Source organism: Colossoma macropomum, unplaced genomic scaffold, assembly GCF_904425465.1.
Source record: "Colossoma macropomum unplaced genomic scaffold, Colossoma_macropomum, whole genome shotgun sequence".
Lineage (NCBI taxonomy): Eukaryota > Metazoa > Chordata > Actinopteri > Characiformes > Serrasalmidae > Colossoma > Colossoma macropomum.
Window position 1 is genome coordinate 12,947,556 of NW_023494805.1, and position 25,314 is coordinate 12,972,869.

The 25,314-nt window shown below is 37.6% G+C and overlaps 2 protein-coding genes across 2 annotated transcripts in view; one reads left to right on the plus strand and one right to left on the minus strand.

The window, feature by feature from the left end:
* The window catches only part of focad (focadhesin), a 77,368-nt gene extending 65,117 nt beyond the window's left edge, over positions 1-12,251 (plus strand). The window contains 14 exon segments of the mRNA XM_036596101.1: positions 223-300; positions 2,456-2,527; positions 3,469-3,571; positions 3,691-3,771; positions 3,919-3,980; positions 3,982-4,048; positions 4,356-4,471; positions 5,757-6,017; positions 6,577-6,666; positions 7,231-7,408; positions 9,074-9,171; positions 9,788-10,042; positions 11,119-11,194; positions 11,404-12,251. Coding sequence (XP_036451994.1) covers positions 223-300; positions 2,456-2,527; positions 3,469-3,571; positions 3,691-3,771; positions 3,919-3,980; positions 3,982-4,048; positions 4,356-4,471; positions 5,757-6,017; positions 6,577-6,666; positions 7,231-7,408; positions 9,074-9,171; positions 9,788-10,042; positions 11,119-11,194; positions 11,404-11,477 — 1,611 coding nt within the window. The 3' untranslated portion in view covers positions 11,478-12,251.
* A 118-nt stretch (positions 12,252-12,369) lies between these two features.
* Positions 12,370-20,121, minus strand: hacd4 (3-hydroxyacyl-CoA dehydratase 4). Its single transcript, XM_036596105.1, has 7 exons — positions 19,085-20,121; positions 17,115-17,221; positions 16,186-16,313; positions 15,973-16,082; positions 15,645-15,751; positions 12,744-12,875; positions 12,370-12,640 (listed from the first exon to the last, which is right to left on the minus strand). The coding sequence occupies exons 1-7, from the start codon at positions 19,126-19,128 to the stop codon at positions 12,558-12,560; spliced, it is 711 nt and encodes a 236-aa protein (XP_036451998.1). The 5' UTR covers positions 19,129-20,121; the 3' UTR covers positions 12,370-12,557.
* Between the last annotated feature and the right edge of the window lie 5,193 nt (positions 20,122-25,314).

Below are 25,314 nucleotides of genomic sequence, written 5' to 3' on the forward strand. Positions count from 1 at the left end.
GTGTTTTTTTGTACAAAACAACAGCAGTAACATCATTTAAATCATAATGAAAATAGCTCCTTTTCTACTACACTGTGGTACTGATTGAAAGTTCATTTCAATGAGCTACACTTGATAATAAATATAAAATTAAGCCATGATTTTGGCAATAAGTGCAATTTCAAAGGGTTAAAATGATACATAAGCTTTTGTTTGTGTTTTTTCTCATTTTCTCTCCATCAGGGTTGTCCAACCATGCAGAGACTTGCAGCCCTCAATGGACTGATCGCACTAGTGGGTTCTGAAACTGCTCTCCTTCAGGTAATTTGTCTCAGAATACCACTAACAACTCCTGCATATTATTCTGAATGCAGCTGCTGTGACATAGTGCTAGTAACATGCACTGCTTTGCTATTAAAGGTTTTAATGGAGACTAAAATAAGGAGTTAGGGTGGGTGATGTGGAAAAATATGATATCATAATGCTTCACAACATTTTCATGATACACAATATGTATCACAATCTTTAGTTTTCCTAAGGTTTGTAAGTTGGCACAATCAAAACAGAGCCAGTGGTGCTACAGTTAAACAATACTATTGAAAATTGTAAATACAATTATTTTTATTCAATGTTTCACACACTGTGCTGCACCAAATCCACTGCTCTGCATAAGTAAACATATAGTTGGTCAGTGTTTTCTTTTAAGAAAGGAATTTGCCATTTTTTTAAATGTCTGCTGCATGACTGAGATGTAAATGATGTGAAATGCTGTGTTGTAGAGAAACTTGCTGACTCTTGCCTTTCAATGACGATGATAGGAACCAGGGATTGCAATGTCTTTAATAATCATTTATGTACTATATAAAGCCATTAGGGAATCTATGTCTTCAAAGTTTTTATATGTAATGTTGATAATAATAAATTTGGATTAAATGAAAATGAAAAAATTGTTTATTTTGGGGGCTATTTTGCTTTACAGTGCCCTGTATGTACCTCTCTACAATGAATGTGTTTACAAAATATGTTTCAGGCCAAAATCTTCTCAAAACTATCATAAAGCAACATCTCAGACATCAGGCAGTGTACCTATAACCATTTTATGTAATAACGTTCCGTCTGAGGGCTTTAGAGGCTTTCAACTCTTCAGATGTCTGATTCCTATCACCACCACTGTGAACAGTTCTGACTCCTAAGTTTCTCTAGAATGAAGCATTTCACATCAAACCACTCTGTTTTACATCTTAACCATTTAATTATGCTGATTTTTTTGAATTCCCTTTAAAGTACTGATATTCATTATGTGCTCAGAAAAGCATATTGTGACACAATGTGACAATTTATAATGATAACATAAATACTGTCATATTGCCCACCCCTAATTGTAACTGTAAGAGTGATTGTATTGTATATATCAGGGCATGAAATCACTTGAGAACTATTAGAGCTGTTCTGCGTGTGGCTGAAATGCTTGCTTCACCCTTTGATTTCTTTTATTGTTTGTACCAAAGCATGGCTTACAAATAAGTGGCTTTTAAAGCTGAGGCTATAAATGTGGCACTAAACAGCAGTTTACTACCTGTTCATTTGCCACTTTCAGCAGCAGGGCCATTATCACCAGCTTCACTATCTGAAATGGTGCCAGCCGAATGCCAGTCTCATACCACTGCTGCCCTTTTTAAAACCCACACCTGTGCCATCTTAGGCTTTGTGTGGCAAATTACACCCCTCAGTGCCCACCCACTTCACAAATACACACACACACACACACACACACACACACACACACACATGCACCGAGCTGTCTCACCCATTTAAATGCAAATGCCACCATACTTGGAAGGCAGCCAGGAAGTGTCTCCATAGTAACGGCAGAACTTGACAACAGTAGTGAGGGAAGGATTTTCTCCCTCTGTGAATGAAATCCTTGTGGATGTCTCTGATTACATAGCCCTCCCAAACGATGAAAGGATGGACTTATGTGTCTCCCAATTACTTTAGTCACGAGTGCAGCATTCCAAGCGCATTTCAGCACATTTAAATACTCAGTGTCAGATACCATTGGGATTTACACAGTAAATGCTGACATTTTTGTTTAGGTGAACGTGCAAGTAGTTCAGAATTGTGATTCCGTAGGTATTTTTGCAGTATCCAGGAAACAGTTGTGCTTTTTACATCCTGCTTGTGTGACTTTCTATTCCATGTAAGGGCTTCTTTTAGAAACAGTGCAGCATATTGTGCTGTTACTAAGCAATTAACTGCATGTCCCAAAAGATAAATTATATTTGAGGAACATCAGCCTCCCCTGTGCTGTAGTAGCACTACTCAGCCACTAGAGTTCACTGTTGAGCTTCTGCTGTGTACTACACTCAGTACTATGTTATAGTATGTACAGATTATCACCTTGTATCAGCTAATGAAGTTGTTCCTCTTTAGTATTTGTATACTTATGTAATCTTTTCCTCTGTGTCTCCTTTAGCTGAAGAGTGAATCTGAGCAGTCCTCCCAGCAGCAGGCCCGACTGAACGAGGTTATAAGATCCATTACCCAGGTGAGAGTTCCACACATGACCTGCTTTTCTTATCCTTCTTAATAACTCTGTGTTTTTTTATCATCATCTTTCTGGGCCGTGCTAGATATGTGACACTTTTTATTTAAGGGTGAGAAACATGACGATATGTGATCATTATTGTGATAAATTATGTCAGCAGTACACTTTTCTTAGTATTTCATGGGTATTTTGAACACCGATTTACAGAGAGACGGTAAACAACAACGAACAGTGTAGAGTAACTTTTGATTTTCCCTTTATGTTCCTTTTACTAGTATATTTTAGGCCTGTCACAATTGAATGATATTGTTCTGAAATGCATTATATACCACTTCCAAGAATTTTAATTTTTTTCATAATATACAATATGTGGATTGGGCTTTACACATATAGGATATATCAATGTTGTATTGTGATTAATGTCACCTTTATTAATGTAATAAAAATGTATTTTTCAGTATATGTCAGCTGTTTTTCTTTTCAAAAACATTATATCTGAAAGTGTTACAAATGCAAATTCATGTAAATAATAGACAACAGAAAACTGTTTATAGAGTCATGAGCCTTAGAAGAACAAAAGTTCTAACTTCAGACTGTTGCTATAACATGTTTAGAGGGCAATGGTGAGTAAAGTTTGTATATTCGAGCTTGTGCCTGTGATCAGTTGGGAGATGCTAAATATCTACAGCTAGGAAGCAAGATGGCTAATCCGCAAATTTGACTATTTTAGACTTGTATTTTAATGCATCTTAATTATCTTTCAAACAATACCTTTCAAATGTACTCATAACTTTTCAGTCTAAGTGCAACATGGCAATACTGTTGCTGGTGCATTTGACTGATATTTATTAAATATAAATACCCTCAGTGATATTTATTACACATTTCATGATTAAACAGTATGTCCTGTCTCTGTCTCTGTCTTTTGTTGTCACTCCCAGATCATTTCTTTCTCAGGAGCGATAGGTCTGCAGTCAAATGGAGCGTGTCTGGTGGGTTACCTGCATTTAGCCCACATGTCCAGCAGCCACAGCAGAACTGCAGGTGAGACTGCTTTAAAACTACTGCACACACTCATCACCTCTCTTTCTCTCTCTGTCTCTCTCATACTCTCTCTTGCTCTGTTATTTTCCCATATTTATTTTTTTCTTTGTTTCGTTCAGTGCCTCAAGACTTCAGCTATCTCCCAGAGAAGAGTGTCATCAGAGCTTCAGTTGAATACATCATTGAAGCAGGAAGGAAAGGTATTCTAAATCTACTTCACCAACTGTGTGGATTCGTTTCTCAACCTACATCTCCAACTTAAGTCATTTCTAATGTCATTTTTCTGAATTTTAACTTGTATGTTGTATGTTTTAACACATTTGATTTTTTTATTTGTCTGGCTGTAGGGCCTGAGTTCATTCCTCCTGATCTGATAAAGGTAGTGTTGGCTCCACTGGCCACAGTAGGAGGGTAATTTCCAATATCCACCGGTCAACTGGAACGTCATCCTCTCACCCCTGATGAGACTCAACTTTGGTAAACATTTAGATTCTTTGTACTTCTACATTTTTGAGCCCTGAATATAAAGTTACTAGACAGAATGACTGATGTTTGTTAAAGCTTCACAGCCAGCGGTATGACAGTGATTCTCTGTATAGGATGTGATAACTTATTTTCACTTAAAAAATCAACAAAACATGTCATTTGACCAGGAGTGCCCAAGCTATCGAATATGACTTATACTGAGTGAAAATGTAGCACCTAACATTATAGGCATAGTTGTGCATATGCCCTTTTTAATCATTAGCCTGTGAGTATGTAAAGGCTCCTCTCTGTCTTGTAGGTGAGGAAGTGCAGCATCACTGTGTGGAGCTGGCAGCCAGTCAGGCTCAGTCTTCCTCCAGTGCTGCATTGTTCCTGGGTGTGTGGCTCGCTCCTCCTCTCGTCCACAGCCTGAGTGTGAGTTATTGTCGTGTGATGTTATAACAATATGAATAGATTCCGTTTATTAGTATTTTAAAGGGGAATTCCACACAGTCATTCAGAGTGGTCTCATGTGAAATGGTACATTGTAGAGAAACCACACTGATTCAGATGAAGGTGATAAAAATCAGGGGTTGCGATTTCTACAAGAAAATTCTAGGCAACTTATTAACTATCCAAACCATGCATCTTCTGCATTTGTAATGTTGGTGATGATAAAATAGAAAAAACTACATTTACTTTGAGGGTTATTTTGCCTTCCCTCCATGTATCTGTCTGTTGTGAATGGAGTTTAAAAAACAAACAAACATTTTGGGCCAAAATCTTCTCTCAAAACTATCAGACATCAGGCAGTGTATTTATAACCCTTCTGTCTAGTCATTTTCTGTGATGTGGCTAGTTTAGAGGCATTAAACTCAGATGTCTGGTTCCTGCTACAGTTCTAACGTGATATGTTTGTCTAGAATGGCATATGACACTTGTAGGGACTTCAGTTGCCAAAGCCATCTAAGCTTTGCCCTGTTTTTGGGAGACTGCAAGTTCAGTCCCTGGAGATGCCATAGCCGCTTGTGGCCAAGAGTCCAGCTGCAGCTCTCTGGGTGGGAAGGATGGGTCTCCCTCTACCCCACTGCAGTGCTAATTAAAGTGTTCATCTCTTCTGACATAACAGAATTGACAGTTAACATTCTCCTCCAAGCACGTTAAGCTGTCCAGTCACATTGCATCCAATAAGGATGTATTGAAGACGTGGAGGAATTACATGCTAACCTTCACACTTCTAAGTTGGAAGCATCGCATGTGCTTTGGAAAGACTTAGCTAGCAGTTGGGAATTGGCCTCGACTAAAATTATGAAGAAACCTCAGTAATAATTAAATGAAATATATTACGCTATTACCCATTATCTAACAGCTTGTGCTTTCCAAGGAAAATGTCTCCATTATTAAGTGCGCAATTTATAAAATATAAATGTTGCAACCAGTATAACACCACTGTCATCTATAAAACTTTGAAAGCATTTATTTTTTTTACTTTGATATTTTTGCACCATTTGAGAATGCCACTGGCCCTTTACTTTGTATGATCATTTCATAGTGAATGGACTAATATAAATGGTCCATAATGATTGATGTACATTAAACTTTTTTTTGCTTCTGTTACAAAGTTACAGCAGTAGTAACAAATTATTCCTCACTCCATCTTCTATATGTAATGTGTAATGTTAACGTTAACGTTTGTATTTCTCTCTTCTTCCCGCTGTAGCTCCGCACCAGAGCGCTCCTGTATGAGTGTCTGAACAGTTGGATGAAGCATGTGGCGGAGGATAAGCTGCAGGTGTATGTGGAGAGTCTGGCAGTACAGCAGTTTAACTCAGAGATTCGCGTGCAGCGTCTCTCTCTGTGTCTCTCCATTCTGCGTGGCCTGGCTAAGGCTATGGCTCTCCCCAACCCAGCCCAGAACTGCTGGACCACCCTGTGCTCCACCACAGAGAAGATTTACAACCTTTTACCTGATCGTATACAGGTAGGACCTCCCTAGAGTCCTCATAGAGTAGGTGGGGTTGTAAAGAGCATAGTCCTGTATAAAGTATAGATTAGAGATAATTAGTAGAACTCCAAATGAAGCTGTAAAGAGAATGTGCTGCAGATGATTCTAAAATGACTGAGAAAGCTGTACAGCAGCAAAAATGAAGTTAAATTTTACATTAAGAAAAAAAAAATGGTGATCAAATTTCGAGGTAGATAATGACAAGAAATATTATACGTAGATATTTTAAATATCTTTGCCGTCCAAAAAAAAACCCCAAATATCTCCAAAATGGAGAGAGGGCAAACTGGTTAATTACTTTTAATGTAAGTTAATGTGGTGCAATTTATATTATTTAAATCTTATTTTTTTATAATTTAATATTGCATACAGAATAACAAAGAGTTTACATAACAAGTAATTGCAAACTTTTAAATGGTGGTTTTATATTTCAGATTTGTAAGAATGAGTGGGTTGCATATGCCTTTGTTTTTCTGTTTTAAATGTTTTTAAAAGTTTTTAAAAGCATTTATTTTTTTTTAATTTTTTATTGTAGCCCAACGAGGTGGAACTCTATGAGGGAATCTGTTCCTGCTTGTCAGAAATGAGTGACACAGAGATTGACAGGATTGTCAAAGTGACTGAGGTACAGATGTACTCCACTAAAGCAGCATATTGGTAGACTACTTAAATTTGCTAAAATCGTTTGGTCCTTGAATAATCTTGCTCTCTGTATCAAGACACTTTGCCCTACAAAATGTCTTGCTGTTCAGTTCAAATTGATTTGTTTCACTGTGCATGCACAGTAATTAAGTGACAGCTGCAGCAGTGACTGTTCTTTTAAGTTAACCCCTTAAGCAGGTCCAGACTTTCCTTCCTCACTCTTGTAACTACATACATTACATATTAGTTTCATTGTAGTTATAATGATAATATAGATAATGTCTAAACCATGACATTAGTAGCTGAATCATAAGCCTAGAATTTGAGGGGTTAAAATCTCTAAGTGAATTCACTTAAATTTCAGACTCATAATTTAGTACCTTTGTACAGATGTTGTTTTCCCTGCTGCAACACATCTAACTAACCTTATAAGCTTATCAAGCCCTTGATGCATTGAATCAGGAGGGTTAGAGCAAAGAAAATGCTACGGTGAACTGAGCAGGTCTGAGTAACTCTAACTCTCACTGATCTTTACTGACCTCTACAGGCCAATGTGGAGAAAACCGCCTTTATTCTGTCCTGCTTCAGTTCAAAGGGCAGAATCCCACTCCTGGGCCTCAATGATGTCATCAGCACCGTCTTGCAGAAGGGGAAGAGTGAGCAGATCAGCTGGCTTCTTCTGCAGTGTCTCTACCAATCACGTCTGGCCTCTAGCCCTAACACAGGTGAGTCCCAAATACGTCACTGCAGATTTTGCTAGTGTTTCCTAAACTGTAATATTATAGTTATTCTCCTGAGGGCTTTATTAAGGAATTACAAAATCATTATGATTAGATAATAATGTCCTTTCCAGAACTGGTGTAAATAAAACACTGAAAGTGAAGAGCACCAAGCCTCCCATTCGCAGCAGCTGGAATGCTAAACATAATGTTACTGGCAGTTCTTAATAAAGCCCTCAGTAGAACTACTGTATCCGGCAAACTTCCCACCAGTTCTGGTAGGGTACATCTCACTTGATAGAATGTGGAAGGATGTCTTTTGTAGCAGTCTTGCAGCAGCAGCTTTGATGTTTGGTATTTTTCACAAATACACAAATGTGGAGAGAGGGAGAAAGTAATGTGATGCGCCTGGGGTCTAAGGCAACTAGGTAAGTGTCACACTGAATAAGTATTATCAAATTATAAAGTGCTGTGCATAAGTCAGAGACCGCCCTTCAGATATTTAATTTCCAGTCAGAACAGCCATTAAATTATTCATTTTTCAGCATTAATAAAAACAACATATAAAAACATTTGTTTAGTGTTCACTCTTGTCTTTATCACAGCTTACATTCTTTTCGGGGGACTTGCTTTTAGTTTTTCAAAGACATCTGCAGCTTTTTCCACACCTCCAAAGTTCAGTCTTAGATGTTGGTTGCAGTCTTAGATGTTGGTTGCATGCTCTGGGGTGGTCAGTACATTGTTCGGAGAAAACCTGCAGCTTCTTTTCCTTTCTTTTTCTTTTTTTTTCTTTTTTCTTAAAAATGGCTTCTTGAGAGCGACACATCCTTTCAGAGCCATAACATTCTCGCAGTGGAAGGATGGACAGAAATACCTGTGGATTTTTCAGATCTGAAGCAAGAGTGGAGCTTGATTTTTCTCCTCTCAAAGATGAATGTACTTTGTATCAGATGGTGACACTTTTGGTTTTGCACAATTTATTCACTTATTTTCCTTTGACTTTCCCCTTCCTTATGCAAGTACATCATCTTGTATTTAATCCCCTCAGAGTTATCTCCTGAAAAATAATGACTGTTTTGAGTGGAAATTAAATAAATGAAGGGTCGCTGACCTTTGCACAGTACTGTACATTTTCAAACAAGGGTCAGCAAACCTTTCCATACATGCCAAGAACAGAGAAAAACATACACAGAGATGTGGTTATATAACAATACATAACAATACTGGAAGACCTTCTATAAGTGATGGAGTAGTAACTGTTAATATGCTGGCTAGCCAATAGAAAACCAGTAGATACTGACCACTCGGACTGGAGATGCCAACTACCATTAAATGTAGAAGCTAGAGCTTAAATCACGCTTTTTTTAGATGTCTAAAAACAAAAACTAGGGGTAATAGGAAGCCACAGCTTTCTGCATCTGATATTCATACTTTCTTGTGAGTGGAGTGACTCATTGGTAGCTCACATTATGCGTCACTTAAATCGCTTTGCAGGCTTTCAGTGTCTCTTGTCAGTGAGAGGCATTACAGAAAGTGTTTGCATCACGATTGTTCATAATTACAGTTAATAATGAAATGTGGTAAAATACATTGCACGATTATAGTGCTATAACTCTGTTCTTGTGATTGCTTTGTAAGGCTGTATTCAAGCAGCATTTGCATTGCCTTTAGGTGTGTCCAAAAGAATGGAGTGGCTGCTGGAGTTAATGGGGCACATCAGGAAAGTGGCATACGGAGCTCCCTCAGTGAAATGTGACAACATCAAAGAGGTGTGTAAATACTGAGAGAGGTACTGATCACAATGAAAACCTGTCAGTCCTAGCAGATAGAAATGCTTATGGCTGAGTTTATGGCCAACAGCATTAACCCTTATGCTGAAACTTGTATCAGTAATTTAGAGAAAGTGAAAAACCTTTTCATGTACTCAAATCCAAAGATACGTTTGATGTCTGAAGTTTGCTTCTGAAGTTTGCTTCTGAAGTTTTGCACCAGAGCTTTGAGGCTAATGTATCTTGCACAATATACTACAGACCCTATAAAACACTGTTATCTGTAAAAATGGATAAAAGTACATTGCATAGCTAAAAACTGTAGTTGCAGCCATATGGAAGCTTGAAGTATGTTTGTACCTTTTTCCATTTTATAGATAACAGTATATCATGCAGTGTCAGAAACCTAGTCTGTTTGAGGTCTTGCAAACTGCATGGTGCTGATTGCTGAGGTATAACCTTTAATGATTTGTTAGCTATCCTGGAGTTACTCACAGCTCAAGTTCAAAACTAAAGAAGCAAACTATAGACACCAAACTTTGGCTATTGACTGACTACATTTGGGGTAAGTGTCTTGTCAGTGGTCAGCCTAAACAGTTTCTCATCCCCGGCACAGGGCACAGACTTCCTGCTTGATGTTTTCGCGTCTGCTTTGGTGTCATGGGCAGACCATTCTATGCCTCTCCTCATTGGGGTCAGGGCCCAGTGGTTTCCATGGAAACAGTCACCCTTCCAGTACCCAGACTTGTCCCATGGCCTCTATGTGAACACCGTTAGCACTGATGAGTCACTTAAACAGTGTGTGCTAGCGATGCCATACAGTCTGAAGCATCTGCTGGCCAAGGAGCCGTGGAAGTCCCAGTCACAGAAGGTATGGATTGATGGAAGCTTAAAAAGGTCTATACAATATATAATTTGTTAGTCGTTATTGTGATATTGATGTGATTGATAGTGATACAGCAGAAGGCTACAATATGCAAATGAGCCAATCACAATGTTTTCTGCTGTGTGTAATCAGTTTCAGACGGGTTTCTGTGGGTATTTTGATGAATAAAAATGTTCATGCAGTCCTACAAAAGTAAAGTTTGATCATTTACAGCACTGTGCAAACATTTAATCCAATTGGCAGTGAAGACACTTAAAACAAGTTAATTTTTCATTGTCAGAAAAAAGCAGTAAACTTATGTAACAGAAAATTATACAAAAGCCTCCAACACTAAGTATATCAAATCTATAAATAATTAATTGATCCACCCCTCACTTTCATATGAGGGGATTAGATACAAGATAATCCACTTGCATAAAGGAGGGGAAGTCAAAAGAAATGTGTATTTAAGTGTATTTAAGTGTATTTAAGTGTGAATAAGTTTCCAAGACTTGAGTTCAAAACATTATTAAAAGATACAGAGAAATTAGGATTCCTAACAACCCTGCAGATTTTTTTTGAAAGACTGAAAGCAAGTCCACCAAAAAGAATGGAAGCGATTAAAAAGGCAAAGAATGGACAAACTAAATATTGAATAATTCACATTATGATTAGTTATATTTATTTAATATTTTGTTAAGGCTTTTGTTTAATTTTTAAATATTTGTTCTGCTTTTTTCCCCCCATGCTGAGAAATTACTTGTACTTCATGATTGTCTTGACTGTAAATTGAAGAAATCAAAGATTGGTCTCTGACTTTTGTACAATCCTGTATCACAGTCGCAATGTAGCACTATATTGATAACAATAATCACAACGTGGTATTTGGTCCATATCATTCAGCTCTACTCTTTAAGGTGTAATAAATTGTTAATTGCACTAAGAGTAATAATGAGGTGTTGGTCATAAGTAAAAAAAAGACTCTATAGTACTAACTGAGTTATGGCAGAGCTGGTAAAATAGAATAATAACAGAGCAAGTGGAATATGAATGATTCTTGTGTGTCCTCCCCTTTCTGTCAGTTTATTGACTGGCTCTTCAGCATAACGGAAGCTCCTGAGGACACTTTATCACAGACCGCTATCTTTACAGCCAGAGGTGAGAAGCTGAGTGTCAAAAAGCTGTTTTCAACTTTGCTATATATGACGACTGCAGCCAGTTTTAAAACCGCCTGTAAACCATTGCATGAAATCTCAAAAGTTACAGTTTATGATATATTACATAGTTTCATATTAAACAACACTGTGTCCTGTATCTCTCTTTATTATACTTATATCTCATCAGCTTGTCTTTCTTTTCCTCCTCAGCGGCTTTACTGGCTTTGAAATCCACCCCAGACTTTAAGAAGAAGACAGTGTGGACCAGAGCATATGGCTGGTGACCTCAGTAATGCACTCAGTCACTGCTAGCTTTAACTGCGCTTAACAGAACCCTTATTTTTGTTACAAAGTTAATGGATTGCAGGCTTAAGCAGATTCTTGGGAAGTACTTGAAAAATACGCTGGGAAGTCTGTGCATGCATGTCTTGCTTGATCCATCACAGAATGACTGATCTATATCTCACACTGTGGTGAAGTTATTTACAGCTTAGAACAACAATCAGACTTAAACCCTGAAGTACAGGAATGTACCGTACAGCAAAATATCACAGCACGTCACAGTCCTTCCTTCTGAAATGCATTCTGTTTGGAAATACTCTGTTACATAAGTTTATTGCAATGTGCTAATGACAGGTTTTCTTTGTGGATTAAAATAATTTCTGCAGGCAGTGTGTTAAGCAGTGTTCCAGTGCATTTGCATTTATGCAGCAAAACTGCAATATTTCTTCCCAGATAAATTTAATAAAACATTTAATCTGTTACATGAAAAGGTGCAATATTCAATCCTTAGTTTCGTTCACGACAGTACATTCCATATGTGCTACACTGCCTGTTATATATCAGTGCAACCTAACCCATCCAGTCTTAAAGTCCAAAAACAGTCAGGATTCCTTTCTACATGACCATTTTCCTACTTCTCTTTATCCCTTAGAATTAAACAGGCTGTTTTAGTTTCTGTGCCTTTAAGACATAAATCTCTGTTCTGATTGGCTGCCCTGCATTGTGCTTCCTTCAAAAAGTAAACACTCCTTATGACTTCAGCGTGAATGAGCGGAGCTAAACTGCTATAGACTGAATAGGCTTATATATGTAAATCTATTAGTTTTCATGACATCACAAAAACATTGAATTCAAAATAGGTCGTTTTTGCAACGTAGTTTCACATGTAGCATGGATGGTTTGGGCAGTGACCGTTATGTTTTGAAACTTCAACACAGTCATAAAAGTGAGAAAAATCTGGATTTCCATGATTCGGGCCCAAAAAGAGAAAATAAAAATGGGCACCAAAGTGCATTTTAGCTTATGTCCTTTTCACTTAATAAAAACATAATGGCATTTTGTAACACTGAGAATTTCTTCAGTTAACTTATCTTCATCTTCTTATTCCAGCTGTCAAATGTCTGTGTCCTTTGTTTCAGCAAGATTAGTACTGTCATGCCAGAACCTTCAAAACAGAAATAAAAGCGTTTACCAATGGTTTGCAAGCTATTGCTGGCTTTGGTGTATTTATTCACTGTGAAGTGAATAGCTGTCAGTTTGTGTCTCACCTGCTGCCAACAGAGGAAGGTAAGCCTTTAGCAGGTATGGAAAATGGACATAGACAGAAACAGGTGCTTTAAGCTCGTCAGAATACATCTCCTGAGACTCGTAGTAAGGAAGTGCCTGTAAAACACTGATTCCTGAGAAAAGGAGGAAATAAAGGAAAGAGAGTGTTGCAAGAGGAAATTACAGCAGATGGTAGATTATGCAATGCGAGCAGCTACAACTGTGTTCGTATTATTAAAGAAGTGCCTCTGTTAGAAGAAAAGTAACAGGTTAAACAGTTAAACGGCTTTTAGTCATGCTTTTAGTCATGTTCTTGTATTCTCGTAGCATTCATCTGTGAATTTTGACAGCAGGCAGACAGTTATTTCTCCAGATTCTCCTGAAGACTACTTTATACCGTAAAAGTAACTATTTTTTCAGCAGGTTAGAGAGTTAAAGGGGAATTCCTCCTATTTTGCGAAATCCAGTGGTGCCTTCAGAGTGATTTAATGTGAAATGGTTAATTGTTGAGAGTTAGATTTCTTTACAGTGGTGGTAACAGGAATGTCTTGATATGTTGATATGTGTTGATAATGGTGAAGTAGTGGTAAATGTGAAAAAAAAAAAGTTTTAATTAAAAACTTATCTTTGAATGCAAAAAAAACCTATTTTGCCTTTGAAAACAAGATGTAAGTATTCACAGTGAGAGCTAGCCAGGCTAAAGTATAGCCTCCACATGGCAGGGTTAGTTTTAACACAGTGTTCCAGCAAAGCATCCTAAAGTAAACAGTGAGAGAATGCTCCAGTATGCACAGATTCATTAAAAACATGCGACAGCTATCATGTAAATAGTGTTTAGAAATAGAAATAAAAGCGATTAATTGTGTTATTTTCAAATAACGCTTTCATTGTGTTGTTCTCTGTTCTATTTTGTGGTCAAAAATAATTTTGACACAGCCTCTTCTTTACAATTATTCTCATATTCATTTTGAGCAATATATTTTTATGTTCTTAGGTGGGCCTGGTTCAAACAACACAACACTGAATTGAATTGTTTATCAATTATCAAACCTTTTAGAGAGTGTTAAGACAAGCCTGTTGCAGTCAATCCCATCTGTGGGGTTATCTGTAATGTTTGCACGCATTCTTCTCCTGGTTTAGTATCATAAAAAGTATGTGCTGGAAATTTGAGTTTTCATTTTTGTAGCAGAGATGTGCAGGTTGCTTGTATGAAAACATACCAGTCTTGCTTAAATACTTTTAAAATTATTTTGTACAAAAAAAAAACAATGTCGGTTGAGTTGTGCCTTTTCAGTCTCCTTTCTACTTCAGACGTTTTAGAAAAACCACAGCTGAAGCTATCAGGCCATTGGCTGTGGTACAATTGCAACGCTCTTTTATCAACACATTTCCTGACCCCCCCCCTCCATCCAACCGCCGTCCCAGCCAACACAATCTCTAACTCAGGCCTATGTACTGTCTCACTTCCTGCTTGTTCAAATATGTATTTCCTAACCATGTGGCCAATTCGTAGCCCTTATGACCCTTTTAACTACGCTTAAACAGTGACCTGCTTTTTGTTTATACCTCTGTAAAGTTATTATTCAAGACTGTGCAAATGTTTGTTCTGAACTCCAAATGCCGACTACCTCATTCTGAAACATTCCTCTGTCCTACTTATACAGTTTAATTTTGAGTTACAGTACAAATACCATATGATATGGAAAATTGTTGGACAAATTTTACTAAAATCTTATTTAATCTAGTGAGGAACAACAGCACACAACTTTTTGTCAAAGTATCTAGGCTAAGTTTAGACTGCACTATTAATTTGATCTAATGATATTGATTTATTGATTATTTTGTGTGCATGTAGCAGATCATACTGTTAGCATAACATGTTGTCATTTCCAACATGTCTAGATTTGTTTAGCTACTAAAGATGCACTGATGTGGGGAATTGTGGGCAAAGGCTGATCCTGTTGGTGATACACTTATAAAACGTAGATATTAGGACTAGATCCACCCGGATTAGCATTAGAGAGAAATGTAATGTTTTTTGCAGAGGTATTTTAGCATATTTGCAGAGATATTTTAGTTCAGAAGCCCAAAATCGCCTAAATGTTGTGCTCTTTTTGGAGTATAATAGATATACCATCAAACATCGGTGTGAAATCTAAACATTATTATGTAGTGACTAAACAACGACAAGTGGTCTTGATTTTTTTCCACAAAATTTAGTGGATGGGTCAATAATATCTGTCTGCAGAGCCGCAGATCCACAGTTTCACACCAGCAGTTTTACTCTAGCAGGTTCAAGCCAGTGGCATTCAGTGCACCGACACTTGTTTTGGTTTTTCTTAGTGAGTTTTAGGCTAATCAAATTTTAGTCATTTTATGTGGGTTTCCAATAAATTTGTGTTGGGCTAATGCTATATTTTAAGCTTTAGGCTAAAACAAACTTTATACCATATAGAGATTCACAGGGTAAATATTACACAAACTACAGCTTCTGTGGCCTGGGTAAACTAATGAGTTATGTAGACATATAGCTCAGTGAACTTGCCCTTAAAACTGGGGCTTTATGTGTACACTTACATGTGCAGGAATAAAACTTTACCTTGAGCATCTTAAATTGAGCATAATATTAAGCTTTAGGCTAAAACAAACTTTAGTTTTTGAACGTATCCCTGCTGGAAAAAACATAGAAACCATTAAGTGTTTCTGTAGGGTTCTGATGGTTTTGTAATGTTTTGGCTTATGGTTTAACCGGTTGACAATGGTTGATGCATATATTGGCAACGTTTTCCCTTCCTGAATGATGATATGCATGGCGGCATGTACAACCAGCACAAACATCGCTGGTTACATCAGAAACGTTCAATGGTTGAAATATGAATGGGATAGTGTGGCCCATATCATACCTTCTGCGATCACAGATAGTATATAGACCGGAATGGAGACGGTGTGGCGTGCCCACAGCATATTGAACGATGGGGTGCTGATGAGACACAGGAGCTCGTATGGATACCTACAATACAGAACATAGTCTTGCACAGCTATGTTGTTACTGCTTGAACCAACAGCTATCTAAAAAAGCAGAGTTTGCTGCTTGTGAAAGGTACCGTGTGCGAGGCTTTGTAGCACGAATAAAGAAAGCTTAAAATATACTGAAATGTACAGTAATTTACAGGGCATTGAACTATTGTACTATGAATCATATCATAGTGTATGCAAGTGGAAGATACACACCTTAACAGATCTGAAATATTCCACAGATAAAACAGCACACACACTATTGTTTTACTCTGAAACTCCTCTTGGCTGATGATCAAGTATAAAAGGAAATTTCTCTCCATCACCTGCCAAGGAAATTGAGGGAAAAAATGAGCTCTTAACAGGGATGAATGAATGTGTAGTACAATGTGTTAATGTTTTAACGCTGGTATCATACTTCAGCATTACCTGGACCAAGCGAGGGAGGAGTCTGCTTTCTTCAAGTCCATCTGCTATGTGAAAAAGCTCCAGTACTGACAGAAGCTGGCACAGACACATCATCACTCCCACAAAATAGAATGTGCCAGCTAAAGCATCTAAAAACAGACAGTAAAGAGCAAACAAGTCGGATTTTTTAATGTACTGTATTAAATGCAGGGGTGCAAATTTGGTCTGACCAGAGCAGGGGACCAACATCAGGAGGCTATAGCTTACAAACAGCAATTCAAATGTAAAACTTTAAATCAAGTATGCCTATATTTACACAAAACAAATAATTTAATAACAGGAATGCTAATGTCAGTATAGACATTCAAATTTGTTTCTTTTTTTCTTTCCATTGCATCACTAAAACTCTCCTTCTGATCTGTATGTAAATATTATAGCAGTATACCCCATAATAAAAAATATGGTGATAAGAAGTGAAAAAGGATTATTAATAACTTATGGCATAATTCAACATATGATCATCATGTAATAACTGAAATCTGACAGCACTTTTGCAGCAACAATCTGGCAAACCCCAAAATTGTATTGCATAATTTCAAGTGGAGGGTTCATGTCTGCCCCTGAGTTTGCACCAGTGGTTAAATAGCAATGTCAACAAGCTGCTAACGGTATTAAAACAAAAGTGGTCAATGGGTAATAAAGTCTAATGTATAGCGGTCTCTTCAGCAAGTTTCAATACAAAACACATTCCTACCTTAGAAAACATGTTTTTCTTCCCATTTATTGTTATTCTCTCATTTCCCTCCTGCATGTGTTTACACAAGCATGAGCCACCACTTTCAGCTGATTTAGCATAAAACCTAAGCACAGGCTGCAGAAAGCTAAACAGCTCTTGTCCTCCTCCTTCACAGTATTTATTTAGGGGTGGAGAGCTTAAAGCTGTTACTCACCGCAGCCAAATGAGAGAAATCTGGCAGACATGTTTGCAAAGATCCATGAGTGTCCACAAAACTGTAGCAAGTAGTACAAGAACAGGTAGGCAAGCCCGATGCTGCACCTGGTTAAAAAAAGACAGGGGCATTACAGGAGCACTTACTGACATGGTAAATCTGTTTATTTACCATGTTAATTACATCATTATATACATTTGCAAGGCCTTCTTCCTGAACACCACTGAGGCTCTGCTTTTTGTGCTTAAGTAAATCATCAAGTGGATTATAGTCCAGATTACAGTCCAGATTTGAATTGTGTCTTCAAAATTATGATACAGTGCAAACAATTACTTTCCACAGGGCAAAGAACAATACAGCAAATTGCTTTTAGGAGCTTGAATGTACTGCCAATGCAGCAACAACCTCCACCTTTTGTCCTATAGTAAAGAACAGGATGCTTGTGATGTTGTAATGCTTGTCAGCTTCTCTGGAACTATTTTACTGCTCTTTGCTCATTTAAATGTTGCAGTTAGTGATATGTTTCTACAGTACAAGTCATTGCTTTCCATCTTCCTCCTTTTCATGCACAGGAACATAGATAACTAATGCTAGTGCAGCCAGAGTGCTAGCCACCATGCATAACTTAATTGCCAAATTTATGCTAAAACTTTTTTAAACTTTTATAAACATTATAAACATGAAGATGTGATGGTTTTGATGCTTGCAGTCCATTTTGAACCTGAAAAGGGAAGCAGTTCTATAAACCATGGAACCTTATGGGAGGTTTGTTCTTCTTACTGTAGAAGCGCAGATTTCACAAGAGCACCAGTGCCGTTTTAAAATGCCTGAGAAAAGGCATCAAAAAACATGGGGAGGGGAAAAAAAACATTGGACTGGCCAGTTGACATAAAACACATTTCTTGTACAACTCAGTTTACTTTTACTCTGAGATGCTCTTTACTTGTCAGAGTTGTGCTGTTTGGACCCTGTGTAACCCTTTAAACCGTAAGGACTCGTATGTGAGCCCACACTTCAGTTCCTCCCTCTCATAACTGCATAACTTACATATTAGCCTCATAGTAGTTATTGGATATTAAAGGGGAATTCCACCAACATTTGAAAATTTCTCAATAATTCTGTCTTTGAGATGTAAACAGAGTCACTCAGAGTGGTTTGATGTGAAATGATTAATTGTAGAGAAATTTTGTAGAGAGACTCTTTACTTTCTTTTTTTCTTTACAATGGTGGTGATAGGAACCAGTGTCCACTACACAAATATAGCCATTTTATTTATCATCCAAAACCACCAGTGTCTTATCAGTTTTTTATATGTAATGTTGCTAATTATAAAATAGTCATAAATCTAAAAATAATAAGTTTTCTTTGGGGACTATTTTGCCTTGCAACGCCCATGAACGGATTAAAATACGTGGATTAAAATACATTTTAAGCCAAAACTATAATAAACCAATGTGTCCGGCATCAGACAGCGTATATCTAATCATTTCATGTAGTAACTTTCTGTGAGGGTGATTTTAGAGGTGGACGTCTGGTTCTTATCATCACCACTGAGAACAATTCTGACACAAGTTCCTCTAGAACGGAGTATTTCACATCAAACCACTCTGAATGACCCTGTGTACATCCCACTCATTTAGTTGTGTAGAATTTGAAAAAAAAAACGGTGGACTTCCCCTTTCAGTGTTAAGTTGCATAACCGTACAATAGGTAGGAAACTGGGCTCTGGTCGCGAAGAGCGCCGTTTTACATGACAGTTGATCGTGTGTGTAGATGAGTGCAGCCCTAACTGCTGCCAGCAGGACGGCAGTGGAGTGGAAAGTGTGAAGAGTGAAGTTACGCCCACCGTCGCTGCTGCTCGGTTGTGGATGAGGGTAAACCCACCGCTGAGCTTCACCCAAAACAAACCCCAAAAGGCCTTAACAGCGGAGTGTGAGAGCGCTGGCCGTGTGTCTGTCCGTGCCGCTTACCTCATGTCCTTCGCTGCTTTGTGGAGACTGTGTTCGGTGTCCATCCCGCTTTTCTGTGGAAAACAGCGAGTCTGACTTCTCCCCTCAGATTCTCCCGCTGACGTCAGAAGGGCAGGGCCGGCGGTGGGCTTTCCCAAAAATTCACCAAAGGGCTGGAGACTGAGTGAGAGTTTGGATGTCCAGCAGGGAGAGCGTTTCTCTCTGGATTTTAGTCGAGGAGATGTGGATGAACAGAGGGGTCACTGTGCAGGTTTGTTTAATATGGCGTTTAGTAGTAAAACACTGTTAGAATTGATTTGTTGTTTTATTGAGCATTAAATAGTATGTTAACACAACAATAATCCTGTTAACCTGCAATGGGAAGTTCAGTAAAATTAAAGTGTTAAGGCAGCCACACTACATTTACAACACTGAGTTTACTTTTTTTTTTTTAGATAGCTGTTTTTTTTTTGGAGTAAATTAACTAATTAATTTTATGTTAAGGTTACAAATTGATTTTAACTTAAGAATCAGAATCACTTTATTTCACCAAATAAGTTACACATACAAGGTATTAGTCTTGGTGAGTGCACACATGTATGACATGTAACACACTGAACAGACCAGAGAAGCACACAGACTACTGACAAATATTCCTCTAAGGGACAAATAAAATGAAAATATGAAATAATATAATCATAATAAGGAGCTGATGTGAAAGGAGCTACAGAGATGTGTGAATATTTGTACAGATATGAATATCTATACATATGCAGGTCTGAATAAAGATGATACAATAACTAATATATGCAGAATATTACAGAATGATATGAACGTAAAATAAACATTTATACAGTTGTGCATAGTCAGACCAGCTGGGAAGGCAGCCTGGTCTATGCTGTTTTTTTCAGCAGGGAAGATAATATTTAGAAGCAACATTTACTACAAATGTGCTATTTAGCTACATAATGCATTCAGTTGTTTGAGTAAAATATCAATTTGTTCAACAATGTTAAAACTTGCATTTACGGTGCAGATCATTAACATTTCTAAGTTAAAGCACCAAATCATTTTAAAGTGTAGGAATATCTAAGCAGTCGGTTAATTCTACTAAAATTCCACCTATTTTTTTTTTTTACCATATCTGTGGTCTCTTGCTTCTGATCAGGTGTTTTTACCTATAGCAGAGTAACACCTGCTTTTGTATGTGACCTGAAACTGAGAATTTACTTTTTTTGTTTTTTTTTTATTTTTATGTGCAAGACTTTTTTCTTATAGTGTTAGAAACTGTTGTGTAAAAGCATGAGTTCATAGGTCAAGCTCTACAGGTAACCTTCTTGGGTTTGATGAGATTTCAAATCTATACAATAAGACAATGTTCTGGTGGTCTGTTTCATGTGGAATGGGGGACTTTTGTTGTGGCACTTTTTGAACACAGTAGGAGCTCTAGCGCTTCTCCTTATGCGTGCCTACAATTACATCATTGAAACATTCACTCCTCAGCCTGCTTTTGTAGAGGATGGACCAGGACCAAACATCACACAGGGTGTGGTGGCTGCCTTGAGAGGATAAAGTTGAAGTGGAGTGGACATTGTAAGAGCTGTCTGGGTTGGTTTCTGAAGCCCTGTCAATAAGTGGAGTTCAGTTTTGCACACACTTAAGGGTTCCATGAGTTCTATATAGAACAATTTGCATGCTTAAATGGTTCTTTGCGTGGTGAAATGGTTCTTCAGACTGATGGGGAATGTATTGTATATGATTATGATTTCCTTTCTGTTACAATGCCAAGCTTATGTCAATCGAAGAACACTTGTTGGTGCTATATAGAACCATTTTCAAAAATGTTCTGTATGGAATCATGTACACATTCCCCATAAGTGTTCTTCAGATTGGTGGAAAGTCGTTTGCATATGGTTCCATATAGAACCTTTTTGAAAAGGGTTCTTCTATTGTTATAATGTCAAGCTTGTAACAATAGAAGAAGCCTTTTTAGTGCCATAAAGAACCCTTGGTTCAATATAAAACCACTGTCTTTACTAAAGAACCATTTACATCATTAAATGGTTCTTCAGATTGGTGGAGAATTTTTTGCATATGGTTCTATACAGAACCAAGGGTTCTTTATGGCACTAAAAAGGCTTCTTCTATTGTTACAAGCTTGACATTATAACAATAGAAGAACCCTTTTCAAAAAGGTTCTATATAGAACCATATACAAACGACTGTCCACCAATCTGAAGAACACTTATATGATGGAAAGAACACTTTATTCATGCAGAGTTCATGTTCATGGTTCTACATACAACCATTTTATTTACTAAGGAACCCTTGAAGAACCGTCTTAATTTTAAGAGTGTATAATCTTATTGTACGTATCTAATTATTTTAGTACATTATTTTAATCGATTGTTTAGATTTTATGGTTTTGTTTTACTTAGGTTTAACTAACTCTAGCTTATTTTTAGTTTTATTGTTACCATATTTCTTATTTGTCTTTATTTGTATTTTTTTTTTTTACTATACTCCCTATTTGTTCTTATATTTCACTAAATAATTGATCATTCAGTTTTGATAGTCTTTTTTGTTTTAGTTGATTATATGTCATTTTGCACATAAATCTCATTGTCTTTCTCAGCTACACTGTAACTGAGTGTCCTTCTGATTGCAGTGTGAGTCTAAATAAAGGCTGTGTTAGGACACCATCAAACTGTGCATGACACCAGCCCCTGATGTATCTCGTTTATTTTCTTGCACAGTGACTTTATAAACAATCTCTTTACCTGTAAGTTAATGTGAAGAGATTTATTTCAGGTGATTTTGGAGCATTTTTATTGGTTCATTTATGATAAAATTTTCACACTATGTAAATGCCAGCTGCCATGTTCTAATGATGTAGAAAAATAAAAATGGAGATGGATTTTTTTGTTTTTGTTGTTGTTTGTTTTTTTGGACAGCGACGATTTGTGGATTGCATTCCCAATTTCCCTTTCCACACACAGATTGCCGTGACTCTTTTTGCCATTGCTTTCAATAAACAGCAAGTATATTTCCACATACAGGAAACACATGTATATCTCTTTTGGTGTGAACAGATTTGACCTAAGAACGTTTGAAATCTGAATTTTTTAGGAATGTGTGAAATTCCACAGATACAGCATGCATGCCACACGGCCCATTACCATCTATTTGTCCAGAGAGCTCGTCAAGAGAAATTAATCATCCTCGCTGGCGTCACTTCTTGTGCACTTTCTACTTTAAGCAGCTGAAATATTTGCAGGAACCCTTGTTGTTTGTTCTTCCCCGAGGCTGAGCACTTTCTGGGAGCGTGCCTGTTCCTGCAGCCAGCACACTCCTTCCCCTCTGGGTTGAACTGAAGTTTTGTGAAATTTTCTTTCACAACCTTCTCGCTGCTCTTTACGCCGTATCACAGTTTCCTCACTGTTGTTTTAAAATGATGTGAGAATTCACTCTTCAGCCGTAGATCAGTGGTGTACTTCTGTGCACAAACTCTCTGTGTTTTCCTCCTGAAAATGTTTTGGACACACCCAACATGCCAAGGCGTGTTATGATAAACTACAGTGCAGGTTTTGGCAGTTAAGTAATCTCCAAACCATTCTCTAGACTTTTCATTTCACTGTAACTTACATTCTGAAGCCCATATTACTGATATTCATATGTTGGTCATATGTTTGTTCATCTTTTGCTCTTGGTGTTATGGATTAAGCAGAGGTGTTTATGGTAAAAATGGCAGTTTGAATCACATTATTATACACGTAATGCATGTATAATGAAAATACTGCTCCCTACAGGCCTGTGCCACTACAACCATGTTCTCCGAGTTCCTTTCTTGGCAGCATTATCAGACAATTGAGACAAAACCAGTTCAAACTTTACTCTTTTTCCAAAACTGCTCCATTTCTATACATGTCCTTTGTCATGATCTATACAGCATGCAGCATAAAGAAGATAAAGAACCTGTAAAGACCTCTACTACTGCCTAACTATGGCCTTACCTCCTGAGCACCTCATGACGGAAGGAGATATTCAAAAAGGAAGTAAATTGTGATTTACAAAAAAAGCTCTAAAAAAGGCATTAGATCTGCTTTCCTAAAAAAGTAAAAAAAAATGTCTTTGTGGTTAAAGGTGCAGTGTGTAAAATGTAGGGGCTCTATTGGCAGAAATGGAGTATAGTATATACAAAATCATGTTTTCATTAGTGTATAATCACTTGTAATTATAAATCATTGTGTTTTCATTAGCTTAGAAGGAGCCCTTCATACCGACATAAGGAGCAGGTCCTCTTCCAACAGAGGCCGCCATGTTGCGCCACCATCTTTCTACAGTAGCCCAGAAAGGACAACCCAAACACTGTGTGCCTTTCACCTTTTTGTGTAGAAAGTGGCAGCTTTAATTCGGTGGCGCTATAGCACCAGTTGAAAGAAGAATCGTTGGTTGCTGCCATTGCTGGTCAACCATTTTATGTTGTAAGACGTTTGAGAACTCATTATTAAGCAGACGAAGAAGCATGGGAGAGTAAATCCTTGGCATCAAAGAAGCAAAAACATGAAACAAAACAACTATTCTGCTACACGCTTGGTAAGGGAGGGGTAAGGGAGGGGTATTCAGTTGGTTGCAATCTGCGACCTCACCACTAGATGGCACTAAATCCTACATACTGCATCTTTAATTAGCTATTTCTCACATTTCAAAATATTAAAGATATCTAATCTTTAATTCAAGTACATTTAGTCTAAGCGAACAAATACCATTATTAAAATAATTTTTCAAATAAAAATGCCTGTCACAATTATTGGCCCTCCTTCATTTAGTACTTTGTGCAATATCTCTCTGCCAACATAACAGCAATGTGGCCTCTCCTATGATGCTTGTGAAAGTGGGACAACAGAGCAGGGAATCTGAGGCCACTCCTCAATAGAGAATCTCTTCAGATTCTTCTGGGTCCTAGGTCCACTCTTTTGGACTCTCCTCTACAGCTCACCTAGGTTTTTCAGTGGAGCTTAGGTCAGGACACTAGGACAGATGGTCATATCAAAATCTTGATGTAGTCATCTTTTTTTGTAGATTTGGACATTTGTTGTGGATCGTCGTTCTGCATTGAAAATGATTATTCCCTGAAAATCTATTATAACTTCATGGAGTCCATGATGCCCTGTATCCTATCAGCTCTCAAACATCATAAATCCTCCACTGTTCTTATCTACGGAGCCCCTGAAGGGACGTGGTGTATTTTTTTTCCGGTAAAGAAACTTAATTTTTTTTTTTTTTTATGTAAAAATCTGGTGCGCACCAGATACTATCAAGTGAGCACCCGATACTATGTGGTGAGCACCTGATTCTATGTGGTGAGCACCTGATACTATGTGGTGAGCACCCGATAGTATCAGCAAAAAAAAAAAAATCTTGTAATCCTTCATCATTCCGTCATGGAAGAAGACATTTATGACTTTTTAGAGTCGCGACAGGTGGCAAATACAGCGACTTAAAGATGATAAGGTAAGTTCTATTGTTTAGACAGCCATAAAAACTTTAAACATTACCAATTACCCATTCAAAGAGATATAACTATATGAAGGCTGCCTTTGCTAGATACGGTTAGCTAGCTAGGTTAACTTAGCTAGTGATGAGGCTTGCGTTGCTCTCCGCACAAAACATGTTAGGCTTGGTGAAAGTAGCCCACATGTTAGTGCTCTGAAGTTTTTTGCTGCAAAAAAAGCCTCCTACTTTATGCACTTCTCTTCATAGTTAACTAGCTAACGCTAACGCTAGCTAACGTTAGCTCTGGGCTGATAGCTAGCTAACGTTAGTTATAACAAGTAAATCTGTAGTAACTAGCTTCTCAGCATGATAAATTACAGTAAGTCGCTAATTTAAAACTTTTTGTTCATATTACGACACATTCATAGCTACCTTTCAGTTTAGGCTATTTAGCTAGCCATGAAAGTCCCTAAAGTTTGCTAACAGTAGCATTTTGCTATTAGTTTGTTAGCTAGCTAGCGAGCTAGGTTAGCTAACTAATCAAGAACATTGTCTACGTGACCGGTTGCTTAAGCTACATAACTAACCTAGTTAACTTGCCCACACCGGGATATTTTGCATTAAAACTATACACACTCACGACAGAAATGAGCAAGCAGGCAAAATGATTTCAAGTGAAAGTGACAAAGCTAGCTTTTGCTCCTCGTAAAATGGATAAATGAATACATTGGGTGGGTTACTTTACATTTTGGAAA

Excerpts from the sequence above, each read along its gene's own strand:
- hacd4 (XM_036596105.1), bottom strand. The coding sequence starts at position 19,128 with ATGGACACCGAACACAGTCTCCACAAAGCAGCGAAGGACATGAG. Across the intron at positions 16,314-17,114 it reads ATTTCTCTCATTTGGCTGCG|ATGCTTTAGCTGGCACATTC; the intron begins GTGAGTAACAGC and ends GTCTGTTTTTAG. Across the intron at positions 12,876-15,644 it reads ACTATCTGTGATCGCAGAAG|GAATCAGTGTTTTACAGGCA; the intron begins GTATGATATGGG and ends TCCTTTTCTCAG.